Here is a 20,836-nt window from a genome sequence, read left to right as displayed (position 1 = left end):
TGCGAGTCTAACGAAAGCATTTGATCGCATTGATCATGAGTATTGATAGTTACATAACTAGGGAATAATTGGTGTTTTACTTCATGTATTATTATTATATTTTGGATGTATCAAAGCTAGACTAACAGCTAAGTCTTACCTGAATTGAGTCTAATAGTCAAGTCTGTATTTTTTAATGGGATCCCTCAAGGTGCAATTCTAGGGCTCTTTCTGTTGTTCAACGACATTGTTATAAAGATGACATAAGGGTGATAAATACGACGTAAAAATGAGGTATTTGGAAGGAATAATTACCGGTGGGATCAAGAGTAAGACCGTCAGGGCAATCGCAGCGGTATGAACCGTCCGTGTTGACGCAGCGTCCGCCGCCGCACAGGTCTCGGTCTAGCTCGCACTCGTCCACGTCCCGACATGTCGTCCCATCCAACTGCAAGCACACGGATAGGTAAGATTTAAAGTATGGATGATTTGGGTCAATTTTCAAATTGGCGTTTTTTGTTGTCCCACGGCTAAAACTCGAAGTCCATAGGACTAAAAGACTGGGTATGTTTATATTTTCATTCAATGTATTATAAGCTTTAAAAAAATGTAAAACTGTACCTTAAATATTATTTGTGTCTGACAAAATCGTATTTGAAGTTCCAAAAACGGCGAAATTTGCCGTTTTTCGCGTGTCCCAGTGGCGGCATAGCCCAATAAAAAAAATCATAACTTTGGATGTACGCAACGTATTATGAATAACTTTGTATTTTTATAAAGAGCATTTTCTAGAGAAGTGATTTAATCCTTTTGATAAATTAATGCGTTTTTTAATAAAACAAGGGAAGCCTTTTTATCGTTGTCCCGCGCGGCACTTGTTTTGTTATGACTTAAAGATACCCCCCAAAATCTTCTTTGTCTATTGAATAACGGTTAGATTTAATTTATGACGCAATAGTCGATTGCGGCATACAAATGTCGACATAGTGCCATACAAATGTCGAAAAGGTGCCACACAAATGTCGCTAGGGTCTTATAAATGCCACAAAATAATAAATAGTGTCATAAAAAATTAGATACTGCCATACAATGTCGAAAAAATGCCATATACATGTCAAAAGCGCCTTACAAATGGCTAAATAGTGCCATACAAATGTCGATCTTTAAACGTTCATATCTAACTAACTATAAAAAGTAGAGTGGTGCCTCGTACAGTATATTTTTTGTTATTAAAAACCCTTCCTAAAACTATGATTATAAATCAGATTTTCCAAAAATAAATAATTGCCATACAAATGTCGAAAAAACACCCTCTTCAAAAATTGACCCATTTATGTTAAACCGAGAAACAACTGGTAAATATCTGATGATATTTCATACGAAAGTTTCGAGAGCATCAATGATATAGGTAAAAATTTAGTAAAGCTCGATTGGCATGAAGTTGATATTGATAATATTTATGTTTAAAGTGTCATTCAATAGAACTTGCAAACTATGTAAACAAAAGTTACTAGTAAATTGACATTCAGTGTCAATTTTAGTATGGCGGTTTGTTTACATAGTTAGCAAGTTCTATTGAATGACAGTTTAATGTGAATGCAAATGTTGTTTGTAAGACACTCGTCTTACCGCTTTATTTTTAAACAAAAAATCATCGTAAACCAACCTTGATGTAGCCCTTCGGGCAGGGGCAGTCGCTGGTGTCGCAGGGCTCGCAGGGGGAGCCCCACGCCAGGCCGACGCTGCAGCAGCACTCCTGCCGCAGCAGCGCGCCCGGCGCCGCCGCCTCGCACTGTCCGTCCACCACGCGCCGCCAGCATGACCCTCGGCGGTTATCTACAAATATCATTAACTATAATCGATGAGCGAAGGAGTTCTGCTCTTACTTTCTGCCCGCACAATGAAAACGGGAGCGAAAAACCCATATAATCCGGCTCACGAAAAGGGAGAAAACTTACCGAGACAATGTCTAGCGCTCGCATCGAGCACGAAGCCGGGCTCGCACTTGCACTCGTAGCCGCCGTGCGTGTTGATGCAGCGTCCGTTCTCGCACGGATTCACTTGCTCTGCGACAAGAGAGAAAACGATCACGCTACTGTTACTAAAATTCTGAAAAAATATTTTTAGGGCCAAACACGAACATTTTAATACAAAAGGAGTCTTTCGAATCCTACAATGATTTTTTATAAACACTGCTGGACCTGATTAGTGATTATACAAACTATTTTAGACTGTAACTATTAAAATTAAAGATTACTAAGACTATCTCATATTTGAAAGCCCGCAATCGTTTTTTTTTTTTTTTTGTTGAGCGCGAACGTCTAGTTGGGAGCACCAAGAAAATCAAAGTTAGGTTTCAAATCTCGTACTTTATGTTCATTTTTCTAACAACTATGTACTACTTATATGTTGTCGATGAATAGCCAAAACCTTGTATTCAATGTTAATCAATTATTTTTAATATGAGTTTCGGTTAATTTTCCGCTCTGATCCAGAAGATACAATGTGATAAAATGTCCAGTCCGATTAGGTTTTGAAGTTCATTAAAATTAACGTTTTTAATGCATCCTCGTACCAAAATTTAGTTTCATTAAGTAATTTAGTAAATAAAACTAAAAATATAATGAAAAGTGCAATGGGATCGATTTGCGTGCAATGCGTATAATTTAAAAATGGTAGTAGGTATAATCGTCATAGCTTAGGACCTTCTCTCATAAGCGTTAGTCACCGTCGATTGTTTAGCGATATTGCAAACCCCCCTGTAGTAGTAATTCCTTCGAAGTTGGTGGAAGTCTGACGTATTTTGGGTACCATAGGGAGTGAGCATAAGTACTGTGGCGGGTAGCATAGAAACTCCCTTTATGGATGCGTAATGTCAAGTTTAAGCTTTCGACTGGCACCGGAAAGACCCAAAGGTAAAGTGCCTAGGAATTGCTTCAACTTCTATTCTTGTCCACCTGTAGCGCAACAAAAAACTTGCTGCTCTCCTTCTCTTTGATAAGTTCACCGTGTCGAAGTTTTATCACGATTTCTGTTGCCCCACATACCCCATTATGACCGATATTGCAAGATCTCTAAGCAATACAGGGGCCTTACCATGATGTCCTTATTGCGATTCTGTTTAGGACCTAAACTGAATTGCTAAGAGACGGAGTTATGCGACTTATATATCTCGATAAGGAATCGCAATAAGGACATCATGGTAAGGCCCCAGGTGACAAACGCTTGAAAAGGCTTGGCGTTATTCCGATGCTGATGGATGTGGGATGCATCGAGACTGTAAACAAGTGTAACCTGTGACTGGGAACATGGGGGGGATGTCCCCGCGGTCATAATCGCTCTCGATGAAATTGATCTCACCCTCGCACTCGTCTATGTCGCGGCAGAGCTGCTCGTCCGGCTCGTAGCGCGTGCCGGACGGACATACGCACGTGAAGCTGCCAGGCGTGTTGCGGCACTGCCCGCCGTTGCACAACTGTAACACAAAACATATATATAATCGTTGTCATAAATAATACTTAAAGAAAGAAAAAAAGAACTAATGAAAGTCGCATATGCCAGACCCTGGGGCCAGATTCATGCCGGGGCCATGTCGGTACTCACGGATTGGTGCATGTTGCACTCGTCGATACCCTTGCAGCCGTCGCCGTCGGAGTGGAAGTCGCATATGTCTGACCTTGGGGCCAGGTTCATGCCGAGGCCATGTCGGTACTCACGGACTGGTGCACGTTGCACTCGTTGATGTCCTTGCAGCCGTCGCCGTCGGAGTGGAAGTTGCATATATTATGCCTGACCTTGGGGCCAGGTTCATGTCGGGGCCATGTCGGTACTCACGGACTGGTGCACGTCACACTAGTCGATATCCTTGCAGCCGTCGTCGTCGGAGTGGAAGTCGCATATGCCTGACCCTGGGCCAGGTTCATTCCAAGGCCATGTCGGTACTCACGGACTGGTGCACGTCACACACTTCGATGTCCTTGCAGCCATCGCCGTCAGAGTGGAAGGCGCATGTCTGACCCTGGGGCCAGTTTCATGCCGGGGCCTTGTCGGTACTCACGGACTGGTGCATGTCACACTCGTCGATGTCCTTGCAGCCGTCGCCGTCGGAGTGGAAGTCGCATATGCCTGACCCTGGGGCCAGATTCATGCCGGGGCCATGTCGGTACTCACGGACTGGTGCACGTCACACTCGACGATGTCCTTACAGCCGTCGCCGTCGAAGTGGAAGCCGCAATATGTCTGACCCTGGGGCCAGAGTCATGCTGGGGCCATTTCGGTACTCACGGACTGGTGCATGTCGCACTCGTCGATGTCCTTGCAGCCGTCGCCGTCGGAGTGGAAGCCGGGGTCGCATATGCACCTGTACCCTGGGGCCAGGTTCTCGCAGGCCCCGTGCGCGCAGATACCGGGGATCATGGTGCACTCGTTTATGTCCGAGCCGCCATTATCCTGAATTAAAATGGTTCCGAGTTTACATTACATTAAGAATATTTATTTGCCGAAAAGTATTTCGCAAAAAAAAATTGTGAGGGAGGAGTAGTATTTTTTTTAAGCTGGCCAGTTTTTCTCAACCTCAAGATATTCTTAAAGTATTTTAGTTTTTGATACCTTGCTCGCGCCTTCAGGGCACAGGATTTCGAATTCGCGGGTTCCTTTCTCTGGGCACGCTTTGCAGGACAAACCGCCCCAGCCGTGTAAACCTGAAAATCAATAAAGTCGAAAAAATGACGAATAGGTGTAAATTTCCCGACTTTTCTTATCAAAACGTCTTAATGATTGCATTATTCGGTGAAAAGTAATAGCAAGTGTTGGGGTCAAATGTTAACACTGGTAACTAATCCTAAGTCTATGAAAAAATCGTGCCTCGAAAAATCAAGAAAAATGTATGCTCGAATAGATGGCGATATACCTTTGGCCTATACTCGAGTAGATGGCGACACCGTTTGATATTCAACACATATCAGTGAAAGAGCATGGGTCAAATAGCCATATGTCATTCTAAAAGACTCGAAAATTTACTTTGACTATTACGCCTCTATACTAAATTCTCTTTGATAACAGAGAGGCAAAAGGCACGACAAAGCAAAAGTACCTTTCGAAGCACTGCAGCAGCACTGAGACCTTGTGACTGTGGCGGATCCCGGCCCGCTACAATGCCCTTCCTCGAACTTTTCGTAACATAGATCTTTCACTTCATCTGAAAATTAAGACATAAATAAATCAGAAAGACAATGCTTTAGTTATCCCAGAATGCTGGACAAAGATATAGCAAATTTGGTTGCATACTTTCAAATATGAACATGAATAAATGTATAATCCATCAGCTAACTATATAACAATGGAGTCCCGCTATTACAAGATGACCTGCATGATTTTATGACGGAATCGTCGCGATCTGAGGTCCATTTCTCGAACGGTTTTAAACTACATTATTCCACTATCCTATGAAGTCCCATGACAATTAAATACACTAACTAATACCTCCGCTGTACTGCAACGGTGTTTTTTGTTGTACAAAACTTACAAAAGCATACATATATGTACGAGTACATACCTACAATTGTACCCAGCGATTCATCGTGTTTCAGAGCTTATAAGTAATAATATGTTGCTTTCCATCAGCATGTGCACACACCCTTTTCCAATGGAAAGGTCCTTATGGAAATGAAGCATAAGAAAAGGACCCGTCTCTAGTGGAAATAAATAAATAAATAAATAAATAAATATTATACGACATTCTTGCACAGATTGACCAAGTCCCACAGTAAGCTCAAGAAGGCTTGTGTTGTGGGTACTCAGACAACGATATATATAATATATAAATACTTAAATACATAGAAAACAACCATGACTCAGGAACAAATATCTGTGTCATCACACAAATAAATGCCCTTACTGGGATTCGAACCCAGGACCATCGGCTTCGTAGGCAGGGTCACTACCCACTAGGCCAGACCAGTCGTCAAGTCGTCGGAAAGCCACATAATATATCTAATGGTGCTCCCACATTGGCTGTTACAATCAATACTATCATGCTCTTCCTGTCACACGATGTCATATAACATTTTATAACAGCCAATGTGGGAGCACCAAAAGGGTCAAGCCGAATACTCACCAAGACAGGTCCGGCCATCATTACTAAGCGTAAAGCCCGGTGTACACTCGCACCGGAACGACCCCGGCGTGTTATGACAACGCCCGTTCCTGCACACACGCTGCTCGGAACACTCGTCGACGTCGACGCACGCGCCGCGGTCCGGCGTGGTTCGGTATCCGGCCTCGCATACGCATTGGAACGAGCCTTCGTTGTTCACGCAGCGTCCGCCCTGGAAATAAGAAACATACTTGTGTGTAACTTTTATGTTACATACCATCGCCCACACTGTTAACTGTTCATTGGTGGACCTTATTACAAAAGGCATAAGGTCCACCGATGGACAGTTAAGAGTGTTGCTGTTTGTACATTACATTGAGACGGGATGTACCTCGATGTGCGAATGTGCAGTGTGACATAAATGTGAACTTTTATGATTTACAGATGTCAACTGTGAAATTCTTATTTTAAATGTCTCAGTCTCACAGCTAGAATATAATTATGTAATACAGTCAGCAGCAATAGTTGCTAAGCGAGCGAGGTGTTCAAAATGATCTTGACGCGACTTTATTGTTAAGAGAATAAGGGCCAGTTGCACCAACCACATTTAACGGACTGATTAACGTCAATCAGCAGTGTAGTATGAAACTTCCCATACAATAAAATTTAGCGAATACGGTTTGGTGCAACCGACCCTAAGAGCGTGTCAAGGTAATTTTGAACACCTCACCCGCTTAGCAACATCTGCTGCTGACTGTACTTGGCACAGCGCGCCTTGAGCGCACTCGTCCACATCCCCGCAGTAGCCGGCCGCGGTGAGCTCGAAGCCGGGCTCGCACTGGCACTCGTAGCTGCCCGGCGTGTTGCGGCAGCGGCCGCGGCGACACACGCGCGGGTTGTCGCGGCATTCGTCCACGTGTCGTGACCTGCGTCACGTCGGCGTGTCCAGAATGTAGCTATGTGTGTGTGTAGCTAGAATATATGTAATACCTGGCACAACGCGCCTTGAGCACACTCGTCCACATCCCCGCAGTAGCCGGCCGCGGTGAGCTCGAAGCCGGGCTCGCACTGGCACTCGTAGCTGCCCGGCGTGTTGCGGCAGCGGCCGCGGCGACACACGCGCGGGTTGTCGCGGCATTCGTCCACGTGTCGTGACCTGCGTCACGTCGGCGTGTCCAGAATGTAGCTATGTGTGTGTGTAGCTAGAATATATGTAATACCTGGCACAACGCGCCTTGAGCACACTCGTCCACATCCCCGCAGTAGCCGGCCGCGGTGAGCTCGAAGCCGGGCTCGCACTGGCACTCGTAGCTGCCCGGCGTGTTGCGGCAGCGGCCGCGGCGACACACGCGCGGGTTGTCGCGGCATTCGTCCACGTGTCGTGACCTGCGTCACGTCGGCGTGTCCAGAATGTAGCTATGTGTGTGTGTAGCTAGAATATATGTAATACCTGGCACAACGCGCCTTGAGCACACTCGTCCACATCCCCGCAGTAGCCGGCCGCAGTGAGCTCGAAGCCGGGCTCGCACTGGCACTCGTAGCTGCCCGGCGTGTTGCGGCAGCGGCCGCGGCGACACACGCGCGGGTTGTCGCGGCATTCGTCCACGTGTCGTGACCTGCGTCACGTCGGCGTGTCCAGAATGTAGCTATGTGTGTGTGTAGCTAGAATATATGTAATACCTGGCACAACGCGCCTTGAGCACACTCGTCCACATCCCCGCAGTAGCCGGCCGCGGTGAGCTCGAAGCCGGGCTCGCACTGGCACTCGTAGCTGCCCGGCGTGTTGCGGCAGCGGCCGCGGCGACACACGCGCGGGTTGTCGCGGCACTCGTCCACGTCGCGGCACGCGTGCCCGGTCTCTGTGGGCTCGTAGCCGGAGTTGCACGTGCATTCATAGCTGAAAAAATCGGAGAATGAGGAGAGCTTCAATTAAAAACCCGCCAAGTACAAGTCGGACTCGCGCACGAAGGGTTCCGTACCATCACGAAAAGAACGGCAAAAAAATCACGTTTGTTGTATGAGAGCCCCACTTAGATATTTATTTTACTTTGTTTTTAGTATTTGTAGTTATAGCGGCAACAAAAATACATAATCTGTGAAAATTTCAACTGTTATCACGGTTCATGAGTTACATCCTGGTGACAGACAGACGGACAGCGGAGTCTTAGTAATCCTGTTTTTACCCTTTGGATACGGAACCCTAAAAAAGATAGCAATGACGGATTTAAACATGTCTAAAATTCACATCATTTACCTTCCATCAACTAAAACACATTCCCCGTTGGTGCACATACGCCCGTGCGTCATGTCGCATTCGTTTTTGTCGCTGCATCTCAAGCCGCCTTCCACTGGATCGAAGCCAGGAGGGCACCTGAAACACGAAGGAATTTATTAAATACGAAGAATACGAAGAGGCTTTAATACATACATACATACATACATACATACATACATACATATTAGGGGACATCTTACACACATAGCCCCAAACTAAGCAAAGCTTGTACTATGGGTGCTAGGCTAGGGTGGTTCAAAAAACATTTTTTTTTATTTTCCTACGGGGCACCCCCTTATTTTGTTACACTTATTATGCTGATAAAATACACCAAGTTTCGTAATTTTATCTCAACTACAAGGGGGTGCTACAACACTTTGAAATTTTTCAAAGTTGTATGAAATCCAAAAAAAACATGTTTTTATTATTCAGAATTTTATTTAAGTATCTGGTTTCACACTATTTGCACATGTGATTTATAAGTTTTTAAGTAGAAAAACATTTTTATTTCTATTTTTTATAATTTTTCAAAAGTAAGATTTTTTGAATTTCGCCTAAAAGTCATAAAAACTAGAAATAAAAATTTTTTTTTACTTAATAAGTTTTAAATCACACTTTCAAATAATGTGAAAACCACTACTTACATAAAAATCTATAAAAAAAAATCTTACTTTTGAAAAATTATAAAATATAGAAATAAAAATGTTTTTCTACTTAAAAACTTATAAATCACATGTGCAAATAGTGTGAAACCAGATACTTAAATAAAATTCTGAATAATAAATACTTTTTTTTTTGGATATCATACAACTTTGAAAAATTTCAAAGTGTTGTAGCACCCCCTTGTAGTTGAGATAAGATTACAAAACTTGGGGTATTTTGTCAACATAACAAGTGTAACAAAATGAGGGGGTGCCGCTTCTTCTAACTAGAGTTTGAATTTTTCCCATACAAACGTGAACCACCCTAGTGCTAGGCGACGATATACATACTTATATACATAGAAAACACCCATGACTCAGGAACAAATATTAGTGTTCATCACACAAATAAATGCCCTTACTGGGATTGGAACCCAGGACCATCGGCTTCGCAGGCAGGGTCACTATCCACTAGGCCACACCGGTCGTCAAACGTTGGAACAGCTGACTGTTAAACTAAGTTACCCATATTTTTTTTCTTGTACTTAGTAAGTAAATATTAGGCGGCAGTAAATGGCTCATCATCACTACATGAATGCACGAGGAAGGCGGTTATCAGAGAAGAGTGGCGACGTGTTGTGAAGCTTGCCACCAACACCTGAAGTGATGACCACGACCACTCTGTCAAGAGTGATACCGACGAAGAAGAAGAAGAAGTAAATATTCTTATTGCACCAATGATTATACATTTTACATACATGTAAAACTACAAAGAAATTGAAAATAAAACCAGGTAACAACAGGCGGTATTCTGTCTTGCACCAGAGGAAACGACTTCGAAGGTAACTAGTGTCACAGTTACATTACCTCGTTACATATTTCCCAGATCCCTTCAAAACCCTTCCCTTCAACCATAGACTAGGAATCCTCTAGACGGAGTTTAGAGCAATTATTTCATGAAACCGATGCTGCCAAAAATACGGGGATGCGGGGGACGAGGTGAGCAAGGTCCCGTGCCGTGATTGGTCCGGTCAAAGACACGGACGACACACAAAGACACTTTCGACTCGAAAATGGAGTAAAACTACCGTATTTGTGGCAGAGGGGGTAGAGCTACTATGCTCAGTCTGGAGGATGTCTTGTGTGTGCCTTCGAGTTTTTCTTCTTATACTGCAAAGAAATACAAGTCTAATGTGTATGTTTACCTGCACTCGAATCCACCAGGTTTGTTGACACAGTTGCCCCCTCGGCAGTAGTCGAGCGCGCACTCGTCGATGTCGATACAGATCGGGTTTCCATCCTTCTCTGATAGCTCCGCTCCGTCGTCGCAAATACATTGGTATCTGGAATCAGAAACGCTATTCATTGAAGTATTTTCATCATGATACATAGCAGAAACCATAGATTTGAATGGAATCTGATAAATACCAATTACATACAAAACCCGCATATTTGAGGTTGGTATAAAAATGTCGATTGTGCTATTTGATTTTCACGACAAAGCCTTTTATCGAGCTAATATCTGAAGCTTTTTTGGTGACTTCAAGCGCCTCAATTAAGTATAGGGGCCGTGCGCGTTGGACGGTCTGCCATCTTGTGACTTGAATCGGAAACATATGTGCACATGTACATTATAATATTTAAAACTTTCGCGTTTTGAAAACATATTAACTCACATTTATAGACGGGTCTAACGCGAATTTTATTCAATTACCTTTATTTACCGACGTTTCGACACAGGTTTCACTGGTCGTGGTCGCGGCTGACTGATGTCCCAGCCATGGTATAATAAAATACTCCGCCTGGTACTCTATTCCGAGATTCGCGTATGACCTAACTGACACGGGCCTACGTCATCATGCTGTTTACAGGTTCTCAAACTTTAAAATGTGGGAGAATTTTAACCAACGGTGAAAATTATTTTAACGGCATTAATTTTAAGTTCTTCATGTAGAAACATAGTAAAATAAAACAAATCTAATGTATTAAATTAAACTTTATTTATCTATACAAGACAAACGTTTGAAAAACTAATTCACAGTTACACATTAATTACCAAGCTTACGACGTGAAAAGTTTGGAAAACACTGCGACTGCTGACACTGAGCGAGAAGGAAATAACAATTAACACGCGTTCGACAAGGATGACGGTCAGGGCATGAAGTTATCTAGATCCGAATTGTCAAAATGTGACAGCGCTATCCTGTGTTGCCAGTAATGTAAACAGAATTACCCGAACGTCTGAAATTTCTTTCGTGAATCGGAAGATATTGCTAACGAATAATTAAAAATGACGTGTTATTGTAAAATTTAAGATAAAATACATATCAATGAAAATTATAAAGAAATATTTTAACTTATTAACCATAGGTATAATGTACCCATGTAACATGTTATGTTGAAATAAAGTGGCAATGTTATTGTGACGTAGGCCCGTGTCACTCTGGGAATAGAAGACCATGTTTTATTAGACCATGGCAAGGCCTGTTCACTTCCTAAGAAAGTTATGTCCCCAAATAATTGCGCATGTATGCGCCTGAAGCTTCTATGTGTGCTTTGGCCTCCTAGAAAAAGTTGCCAGTAATCAAATAAAAACATTTTTCTACAGCAACATTGCTCCCAACTAAGATTTAAATTTTCACGATTTTTTTACATTATTAATCATAAAACGGGACTTAAAACAGTTAAAACTTAACTACAAGCGATTAAGTTTTATAATGAATATTTGCTTCCAACTGTCTTTATCAATGTTCATAAAATATATGGAGGGTAGGTACGTCTACCCACCATAATAAAAAAAAATATTTGTCAATGACTCTGTCCAACTGCTGTGGTTAAAGTTCATAACGAAAATTTTAGTTATTAAATCTTTAAATAATAAATACAACGTAGCGGTACTATCACTTCAGACTCTGTAAGTCTGTACCTACATGGATTACAGCAATGCACATAGAAAATGTGCTAAATGCGGAGCAACGGCTGTTGAAGATACATATTTGAGTGAAATTCATAGCTTTAGTGGGTTCAGAAGGAACCGCGTCATAACGCATCTGGAAAGCGTATTAATTAACCGTGAAGAAATGTATGAATACAAGTTGGAAATCTGTGTAAAATGCCGTGTGTAAAGTGTAGTGTATCTGTGTGTGTAAAGTGTAATAGGTAGGCATGCCTAAAGTTATTTGTATTATACTGAAAACTTTGTGAATGCGCTTTATTAATGTCTATTTTTTATTAAGTTGTCAGGGTTTAATTTTCAGTGTATATTTCTATATGTAAAACATTTTTTTAATAAATAAAATAATACAATGTTATAAAACTTATAAACATAAATATGCCTTTTATTTAAATTAATTGATAATACCACAAACAAGGGGTAATATTTGCATCTTTCATATATTTCGTGATATGAAAATAACAAATATGTTTATCAACAGAATTACTACCTACCAATACCCGCCAGGCTAAACCGGTTGTCAACTTTAGTTCCATTGGTACACAACGACGGCGCCACTAGTATAAACGTATAAACGGTTGGGGACATTTTTTTGTATGGAGTTACCGTTCTTCTCCTAGTGAGTATTATATAGTATTATATTCTTTGGACCATGGTCCCAGCAAAATGTCAAAACAGAGATTTGTGCAACTACCCGACGAAAAGTGTATTGTAAAGTTTGGGGTAGACATCACATTTTCAAACCACCCACTACACATAATGTCTATGAATGTGACACGTGTACATTGCCAAAACAAGTGCTACCATCTACCGTTCTCGTTGGTACGTTTCCTTGTGCATAGTAGGTTCTGCCATCTTGTGGGCTATATCGGAAGCACACACACACATTAACGCCTCGCGCCAAAAATCTGACGGGTCCTATGCTGCCCCCTATAGTTCATGCACGTCCCCAATACCTTCAAAGAGCTGCGTGCGATTTCCCGACTCCTGGTTTAGAATGTTTTGTTGGTGATGATGGTAATTTGCAAATTTGGGTTGGTTCTTGGTAGTTTTATCTGATAGCTAGTGTTTTATATTCCTGTTCCACTTGAAGCCTTAATAGGCTAGACCTGCGGTCGGCAACCTGCGGCCCGCGGGCCGCATGCGGCTCGCGAAACTGTCACTTGCGGCCCGAGAGGCGCCTTGGCTATTTTGTATGTAATAGTGACAAACGACAATGTCTCATAAAGTCATAAATATTAACAAAGTACGGCCCGCGTCACCTCCGTTAACTACTATGTAGCCCTTGGCTGCTAAAAGGTTGCCGACCGCTGGGCTAGACGACTAATTTTCATTTATGGTATAAATCGATGGTTTGTTTTTAGGATCAATAGTCTATATGGGACCCATTGCATTAAAGCAATACAAAAGTCAGAAATTATAGTTAAAGTCCGACAGTCGTACTTCACTCGCGAAACGCTCCTAACAAAACGATAAGTGAACGTGACATCAGGGTCACTGAGACTCCACATTTGAAGTATGGACAAAACAAGAAAATTGTGTTTTTGTCAGTGAAATATTGCGTTTATGTATGTAGTTGCTACACAATCTTTTTTCGGATAAAATGTAAGAAATCGAATGTTATCCTTACTTATTTCCTTTTTGGAAGTTTAAAAAAAACTTAAATTTTGAAACTTTCTGGTCCTATATTTTTATAGTATGTCCATGTATTATTTAATATCCACATAATTTGGATAAATTGCTCATTTGCTATCTATTTTACTAGATATTGTTATAAAATTAAACATGTGTCATCATCCAAATTACACTTACCCCTTATCCTTATCTAGGCACCGGCCGAGCCCGCAAATGCCGCTACGCAGCATGCACTCGTTGATCTTAGCAATGAAATGCGGTTCATCGTCGTCGGTGCCGCTGCCGCTCTCCGTTCCGTTGCGGCCCCAGCCCGGAGGTAGAGCGCCACCGCCGCACAAATGCGTCCAGTCAACTATGAAGAATAGATTAATGATAAATCCACTTATCACGCCTAAGTTACGTCAACTTTACGATATGGAGTTATGTTCTGGGGAAACTTCACAAAAGAGCAAGGGGGTTTAGAGCAAAAAAATAATGTCTAAATGCAGTATGTCGTTCAACCTATGGAGTATGGAGTCATGGCAACAATCTTACACTGAAGCTTGTACTATGGGTACTAAGGACTACTACTACTACTACTAGGTGAAGATATTGAAAAATACATACACAGGTAACATCCATAACTCAGGAACAAATATTTGTGATAAACACATAAATAAATGCCCTTACCGGGATTCGAACCCAGGCCTCCTGTTTATCCTGGACTTAACAATATCTATTGGAATTTAGATCTTAATTGCTTGCAAATAAATTTCAGCAACAATATCATAAATTTGCAACACTAGTGAGCTTCTTAATGGACATAGCTGGCGCAGGTCCCCCAGGCCCTGCCCATATTGTAGCCGCAGCAACAGTCTGTTAGAAAGAAATACCGCTAGCCGATCGGCGCATTCGCTCGTGTCACTCTTTCGTTAACTGTTAGTATGATATCAACCTTAATCCCATAGACTTAAGTCATCAAATGATTACTTACTAGACCTTCTCAACGGACACGGCCGGCACAGGTCCCCCCACGCCCTGCCCATGTTGTAGCCGCAGCAACAGTCTCTGTTAGAAAGAGACACCGCTAGCCGGTCGGAGCATTCGCCCGTGTCACTCCTTACTTAACTGTTAGTAGGATTTCAACCTTAATCCCATACACATAAGTCATCAAATGATTACTTACTAGACCCTCTCAACGGACACGGCTGGCACAGGTCCCCCCACGCCCTGCCCACGTTGTAGCCGCAGCAACAGTCTCTGTTGGAAAGAGACACCGCTAGCCGGTCTGAGCATTCGCTCGTGTCACTCCTTACTGTTAGTATGTTATCAACCTTAATCACATTGACATAAGTCATCAAATGATTACTTACTAGATCCTCTCAACGGACACGGCTGGCACAGGTCCCCCCACGCCCTGCCCATGTTGTAGCCGCAGCAACAGTCTCTGTTGGAAAGAGACACCGCTAGCCGGTCGGAGCATTCGCCCGTGTCACTCATGTACGCGAAGCAACTGCCAACGCGACCATCTGTGAAAATAAACAGTGGATTAATAGGGTGCCAAAGAAAATTTTCAATATAGTTTTATTGGATTTTTATATAAATTATCCCGAAATTAAATATGCATTTTATTTTATTTCTGCCAGTAGGCCAAGGCCTAGGTAATGCGAAGCGAAGCTTAACACTGTCAAGAGCCTCTCTGTCGCACTTGTAAATTCGTACGTAAATGTGATAGGGAGGCAACACGTCGAACGTGGGTCGCGGTAGGCCCTCAGATATGGCGGCTGTTAGTGTTATTATGATTCGTTGTGCTACAGATACAATAGTTATTTGTTTTACAAGGGGGCAAAGCTGTTGTTTAACTGCTCTTACTAATATTGATACCCGAGCAAGCGAAAGATTCCAAAATTGAACCACTAGCGTAGCGAGTGTAGCGAGGGTTTCAAAGCACGAGGGTTAAACAAAATTTGCCCCCGAGTGAAACACAAAATTTTTCACCACACCAACCCGAAGCAAATATTAAATGTAAAATATCAAACCAAATCAAATCCAAATGAATGTTATTAAATATGTATCATCCAAAATCATCATTTAAAAGTCAATTCTACCAGCAAACATACTTAAGAAAACAACTCAAAATTTGCTTTTGATTACTTTGCCTCACAAGTGAATAAAATGCAACTTTGCTATCAGTTTTTAAAGTGCAAAGTAAGCCTTTTCGAGCTGGTGTAGTGAAAAAAATATTGTTTTAGGGTACCTACCATACACGTAAACTGGAGATCTGGGGATGTTTTTTTTTTCGCGTCAAGTGTGGAGTGTTGTAATAAAAATTGAGTATACTCTTACCTATACAAAACTTCTTATCTGGACTCGGTATGAAGTGCGGATTGCATAAGCAGTAGTAGTCGCCTTCTGTATTTACACATTTTCCGTTCTGAAACAATAAATCGAAACGTGAGATTAATTTAAAACCGGACGAGTCGGACTCGCCCACCGAGGGCTCCGTACTTTTTAGTATTTGTTGTTATAGCGGCAACATAAATACATCACCTGTGAATATTTCAACTGTCTAGCCTGGTGACAGCCAGAAGGACAGACGGACAGTGGAGTCTTAGTAATAGGGTCCCGTTTTTACCCTTTGGGTACGGAACCCTAAAAATTATGTAGTGAGTAGCAGTGATATCACTGGCGACAAATTCGGATTTCGGGCGAGGTGTTCAAAATTACATTGACACTCTCTTATTCTCTTAACAATAAAGTCGCGTCAAGATTATTTTGAACACCTCGCCTGCATAGCAGCTTCTGCTGCTGACTGTACAATGAGTAGATTGTGTGATGTTCGCGAGCACAGAATAAATAATAGTACTAGGTACAGAAGATTCACTCTCTAACAAAACGCGTCTGTTACGATTAGGACAGATATGACCGCTAGGTGACGACAGCGCCACGCGCGGCTTATGGCTAGCCACCAAAATTGGTGTGGGACGGATGTAGTTGTAGCTACCTATTACAAAGCGACGAAATCGCGGAGTGAGCCACGCCTGCCGCGAGTCGCTTGTATGTTACATCTAGTATAGTTACCGCAATATTATACTGGCGACCGAAGTCTTAATGCTATCTCCTTTAACCTTGTAAAAACCAACCAAGCGTGAAAGAGATGCCATTATACCTCAGTCGCCAGTTGGTATTGCGGCTATTATAGTATGTAGGTAAGTCACATGTGTTCTAATTACCGGGCAGATGTCAGGGTCCTCGCACTCGTCGATGTCCTCGCAGTTGTTGGTGAGTTTGTGTCTCCGTTGCCCCGGGGGGCATTCGCAAGAGAAGGATCCTATTGAGTTGACGCAGCGACCTCCTTCGCAGAGCCCCGGTACCGCTGCACATTCGTCTATATCCTGAAAGATAATCAATAAATATCAATATAGCTTAATTTAAGACTAATTTCTTTCTATCTTCAAGATAAGGGACAGAGCACGCTAAGTTTTTATTCCAAGCGCTACGTCAAGTATGGCGCTAATAAGCAATATTGTATGTATTGTCACTGTCAAGTCAGCTAAAAAATGTGGTCGGAGTATATCCACTTAGCAACTAAATAACAAAAATAAATACCTGACACTCGCGGTGGCCAGGTTTCTCAGATGTCCCGTAAGACAGTCCCCGCATCGTTCGCAAGGATGTCCCCATGCCACGCCGACAGTGACACAATGCATCTATTTACTATCTACTACTTCTAACACCCCTATACATAACGTTTCTCTTAATATCTAAAGTGTCCCTACCTGAAACTCCTTAGTGGCCAGGTTCCTCAGATGTCCCGTGGGATAGTCCAGGTCCCCGCAGCGCTCGCAAGGGTGTCTCCACGCCACGCCAACAGTGGCACAACACATCTATTTACTATATACTACTTCTAACACCCTCATGCATAAGCGTTTCTCATAATATCTATAGTGTCCCTACCTGACAATCCTTACTGGCCAGGTTCCTCAGATGTCCCGTGGGACAGTCCAGGTCCTCGCAGCGCTCGCAAGAGTGTCCCCACGCCACGCCGACAGTGGCACAATACATCTATTTAGTATATACTTCTAACACCCCTATATATAAGCGTTTCTCATAATATCTAAAGTGTCCCTACCTGACACTCCTTAGTGGCCAGGTTCCTCAGATGTCCCGTGGGACAGTCCAGGTCCTCGCAGCGCTCGCAAGAGTGTCCCCACGCCACGCCGACAGTGGCACAATACATCTATTTACTATATACTTCTAACACCCCTATACATAAGCGTTTCTCATAATATCTAAAGTGTCCCTACCTGACACTCCTTAGTGGCCAGGTTCCTCAGATGTCCCGTGGGACAGTCCAAGTCACCGCAGCGCTCGTAAGGGTGTCCCCACGCCACGCCGACAGTGACACAATGCATCTATTTACTATTATACTTCTAACACCCCTATACAAAGGCGTTTCTCATAATATCTAAAGTGTCCCTACCTGACACTCCTTAGTGGCCAGGTTCCTCAGATGTCCCGTGGGATAGTCCAGGTCCCCGCAGCGCTCGCAAGGGTGTCTCCACGCCACGCCAACAGTGGCACAACACATCTATTTACTATATACTACTTCTAACACCCTCATGCATAAGCGTTTCTCATAATATCTATAGTGTCCCTACCTGACAATCCTTACTGGCCAGGTTCCTCAGATGTCCCGTGGGACAGTCCAGGTCCTCGCAGCGCTCGCAAGAGTGTCCCCACGCCACGCCGACAGTGGCACAATACATCTATTTAGTATATACTTCTAACACCCCTATATATAAGCGTTTCTCATAATATCTAAAGTGTCCCTACCTGACACTCCTTAGTGGCCAGGTTCCTCAGATGTCCCGTGGGACAGTCCAGGTCCTCGCAGCGCTCGCAAGAGTGTCCCCACGCCACGCCGACAGTGGCACAATACATCTATTTACTATATACTTCTAACACCCCTATACATAAGCGTTTCTCATAATATCTAAAGTGTCCCTACCTGACACTCCTTAGTGGCCAGGTTCCTCAGATGTCCCGTGGGACAGTCCAGGTCCTCGCAGCGCTCGCAAGAGTGTCCCCACGCCACGCCGACAGTGGCACAATACATCTATTTAGTATATACTTCTCATCATCATCATCATAGGCCTTTCAGTCTATTGCAGACTATACAAACAGTGTCAGGCAGGGCGACAACGTTTTTCATGGCTGTATAAGCCAATACGGGAGCGGCAACCACGACCGCAAAACAGGCAGCTGTAGTGTGCCCGTGGCGAACAGATGTCGGGCTGATGACGCTTGGCTCGCTTACTTGCGAGTGTCTTAAACCAAGCGTCATCGTGGATTTTGCGACCATCGAACACCAGTTTACGCCACTTATCTCTGTCCTCGGCAAGCTCCTCCCATTTATGAACCGGGATGTTGAAGGAGTGCATGTCTCGCTTGGCGCAGTCCTTATGCCGTAGCATCGGCCGACCGATACTTCTTTTGGCGTCAGCTATGGCGCCAAGCAAAACACGCCGCGGCAAACGAGAAGGTTGCATTCGATGCACATGCCCCAGCCAGCGTAAGCGTCTCTGCTTTAGCAGCGCAAAGAGGCTGGGCAGCTGAGCAATCTCAAGGACCCTCTCGTTTGTGACCCTGTCCTTCCAAGATATGCCCAATATGTTCCGGATGCAGCGCATGTGGAAAGCGTTGAGACGACGTTCATGCTTGGCGTACGATGTCCAGGTCTCAGCCCCGTACAAGAGTATGCTCAGGACGCACGTTTGATAGACAACCATCTTGGTTTTCCTGGTTAGATGTTTATTTTGCCATACTCTTGCACTCAACTTCCCAAACATCGTTGCGGCTTTTCCGATTCGAACATCGATTTCTGCATCCGGTGAGAGATTGCTAGTCACAGTCGACCCGAGGTAACAAAACTTGTCGACTGACTTCAGTGGGGCGCCATCCAACAGGATTGTCGGTATTTCCGCACACCCTTGAGCCAGCACTACAGTTTTCCGGGGATTGATGGTCATAGAGAAGAGAGCACAGGCACGAGAAAACTTGTCCATAATTGTTTGAAGCTCAAACTGCGATGTGGCGATGAAGGCTGCGTCATCAGCAAAGAGCAAGCTATCAACGAATAAGTCCTCTCGTTTTCGCTTAGATTTGAGAAGGGAAACGTTGTAAAGTTTTCCATCAGTCCTCGTATGCAGATGGATACCCTGTTGGTCGTCACCGAAAGCAGTTTTCAGGAGTAACGAAAAGAATATACCAAACAGGGTAGGCGCCAGTACGCAGCCTTGCCGAACACCTCTACGCATAAAGAACGGGTCAGACACGGTACCGTCAAACACTACAGCTCCTTGCATACCCTCATGAAAGGACTTCACAAGACTCAAGAGTTTTGGTGGGCATCCTATATGTTCCAGTACGGAATAAAGCCCTTCTCGGCTAACTGTGTCGAAGGCCTTATTCAGGTCAACGAATGCGACCACCAGAGGTGTTTTCTGCTCTCTACACTTTTCTTGGATTTGCCGAAGTGTAAAGATCATGTCCGTTGTGGAACGCTGGGCACGAAATCCACACTGACTTTCGGGATACACGCGATTGGCAAGTTGTTGTAGTCTTGATAGTACTACCCTACCGAATAACTTGCCTACAATACTAAGGAGGGAAATACCCCGGTAATTGTTGCAATCACCGCGGTCTCCCTTCCCCTTGTACAACGTGACGATGTTAGCATCGCGCATATCCTGTGGGAACTTTCCTTCCTCCCAGCATTTCCACAACAGACCATGCAGAATTGGACCCATACACTCGAGCTTTATGATGTCGGCTTGAGTGCCATCACTGCCTGGACTCTTTCCGCGTTTCAGCTGCTTTACAGCCCTATGAAATTCTTCTATAGAGGGTGGTGCATCTAGTTCGAACCCAACTGCTAGTTTTGGCGTGTGTACTAAGGCCTCTGAGTCAATAGCAATCGGATTCGAATAGAGTTCGGTGTAGTGTTCCACCCATCGTCCGAGTTGACGGCAGCTATCGGTTATGACAGTACCATCCACTTCTTTAAGAGGGGCTGTCTTCTTAGGCACAGGACCTAGAACCTGCTTGATACTCGAGTAAACACCGCTGAAGTTACCGGCGTCGACGCACTTTTGGATATTCGTGCACACATACGTCCAGTACACATTCGCGAAGTGTCGTGCATGGCGCTGCAATGTCGACGTGGCGTTCTTTAGGTTTTCCCGTGTTTCCGGTGTGGGCTTCATGCGGTGTTTCAG

The 20,836-nt window shown here is 43.7% G+C and overlaps 1 protein-coding gene across 1 annotated transcript in view; it reads right to left on the bottom strand.

The window, feature by feature from the left end:
• LOC134798725 (fibrillin-2-like) overlaps positions 1-20,836 on the bottom strand; it is a 73,278-nt gene that overhangs the window by 40,670 nt on the left and 11,772 nt on the right. The window contains exons 7-21 of the mRNA XM_063771113.1: positions 16,790-16,951; positions 15,903-15,990; positions 14,930-15,085; positions 13,755-13,929; positions 10,195-10,332; positions 8,328-8,444; positions 7,754-7,970; positions 6,095-6,305; positions 5,072-5,176; positions 4,588-4,679; positions 4,264-4,428; positions 3,274-3,454; positions 1,938-2,045; positions 1,646-1,815; positions 295-427 (exon numbers count right to left, since the gene is read on the bottom strand). Of these exons, the coding sequence (XP_063627183.1) occupies positions 295-427; positions 1,646-1,815; positions 1,938-2,045; positions 3,274-3,454; positions 4,264-4,428; positions 4,588-4,679; positions 5,072-5,176; positions 6,095-6,305; positions 7,754-7,970; positions 8,328-8,444; positions 10,195-10,332; positions 13,755-13,929; positions 14,930-15,085; positions 15,903-15,990; positions 16,790-16,951 (2,218 nt within the window). The remainder of the gene's footprint in view (positions 1-294; positions 428-1,645; positions 1,816-1,937; positions 2,046-3,273; positions 3,455-4,263; positions 4,429-4,587; positions 4,680-5,071; positions 5,177-6,094; positions 6,306-7,753; positions 7,971-8,327; positions 8,445-10,194; positions 10,333-13,754; positions 13,930-14,929; positions 15,086-15,902; positions 15,991-16,789; positions 16,952-20,836) is intronic.

Source organism: Cydia splendana, chromosome 17, assembly GCF_910591565.1.
Source record: "Cydia splendana chromosome 17, ilCydSple1.2, whole genome shotgun sequence".
NCBI classification, from domain to species: Eukaryota; Metazoa; Arthropoda; class Insecta; order Lepidoptera; family Tortricidae; genus Cydia; species Cydia splendana.
The sequence above is the reverse complement of the archived record's forward strand: the minus strand, read 5'-3'. Positions and strand labels throughout refer to the sequence as shown.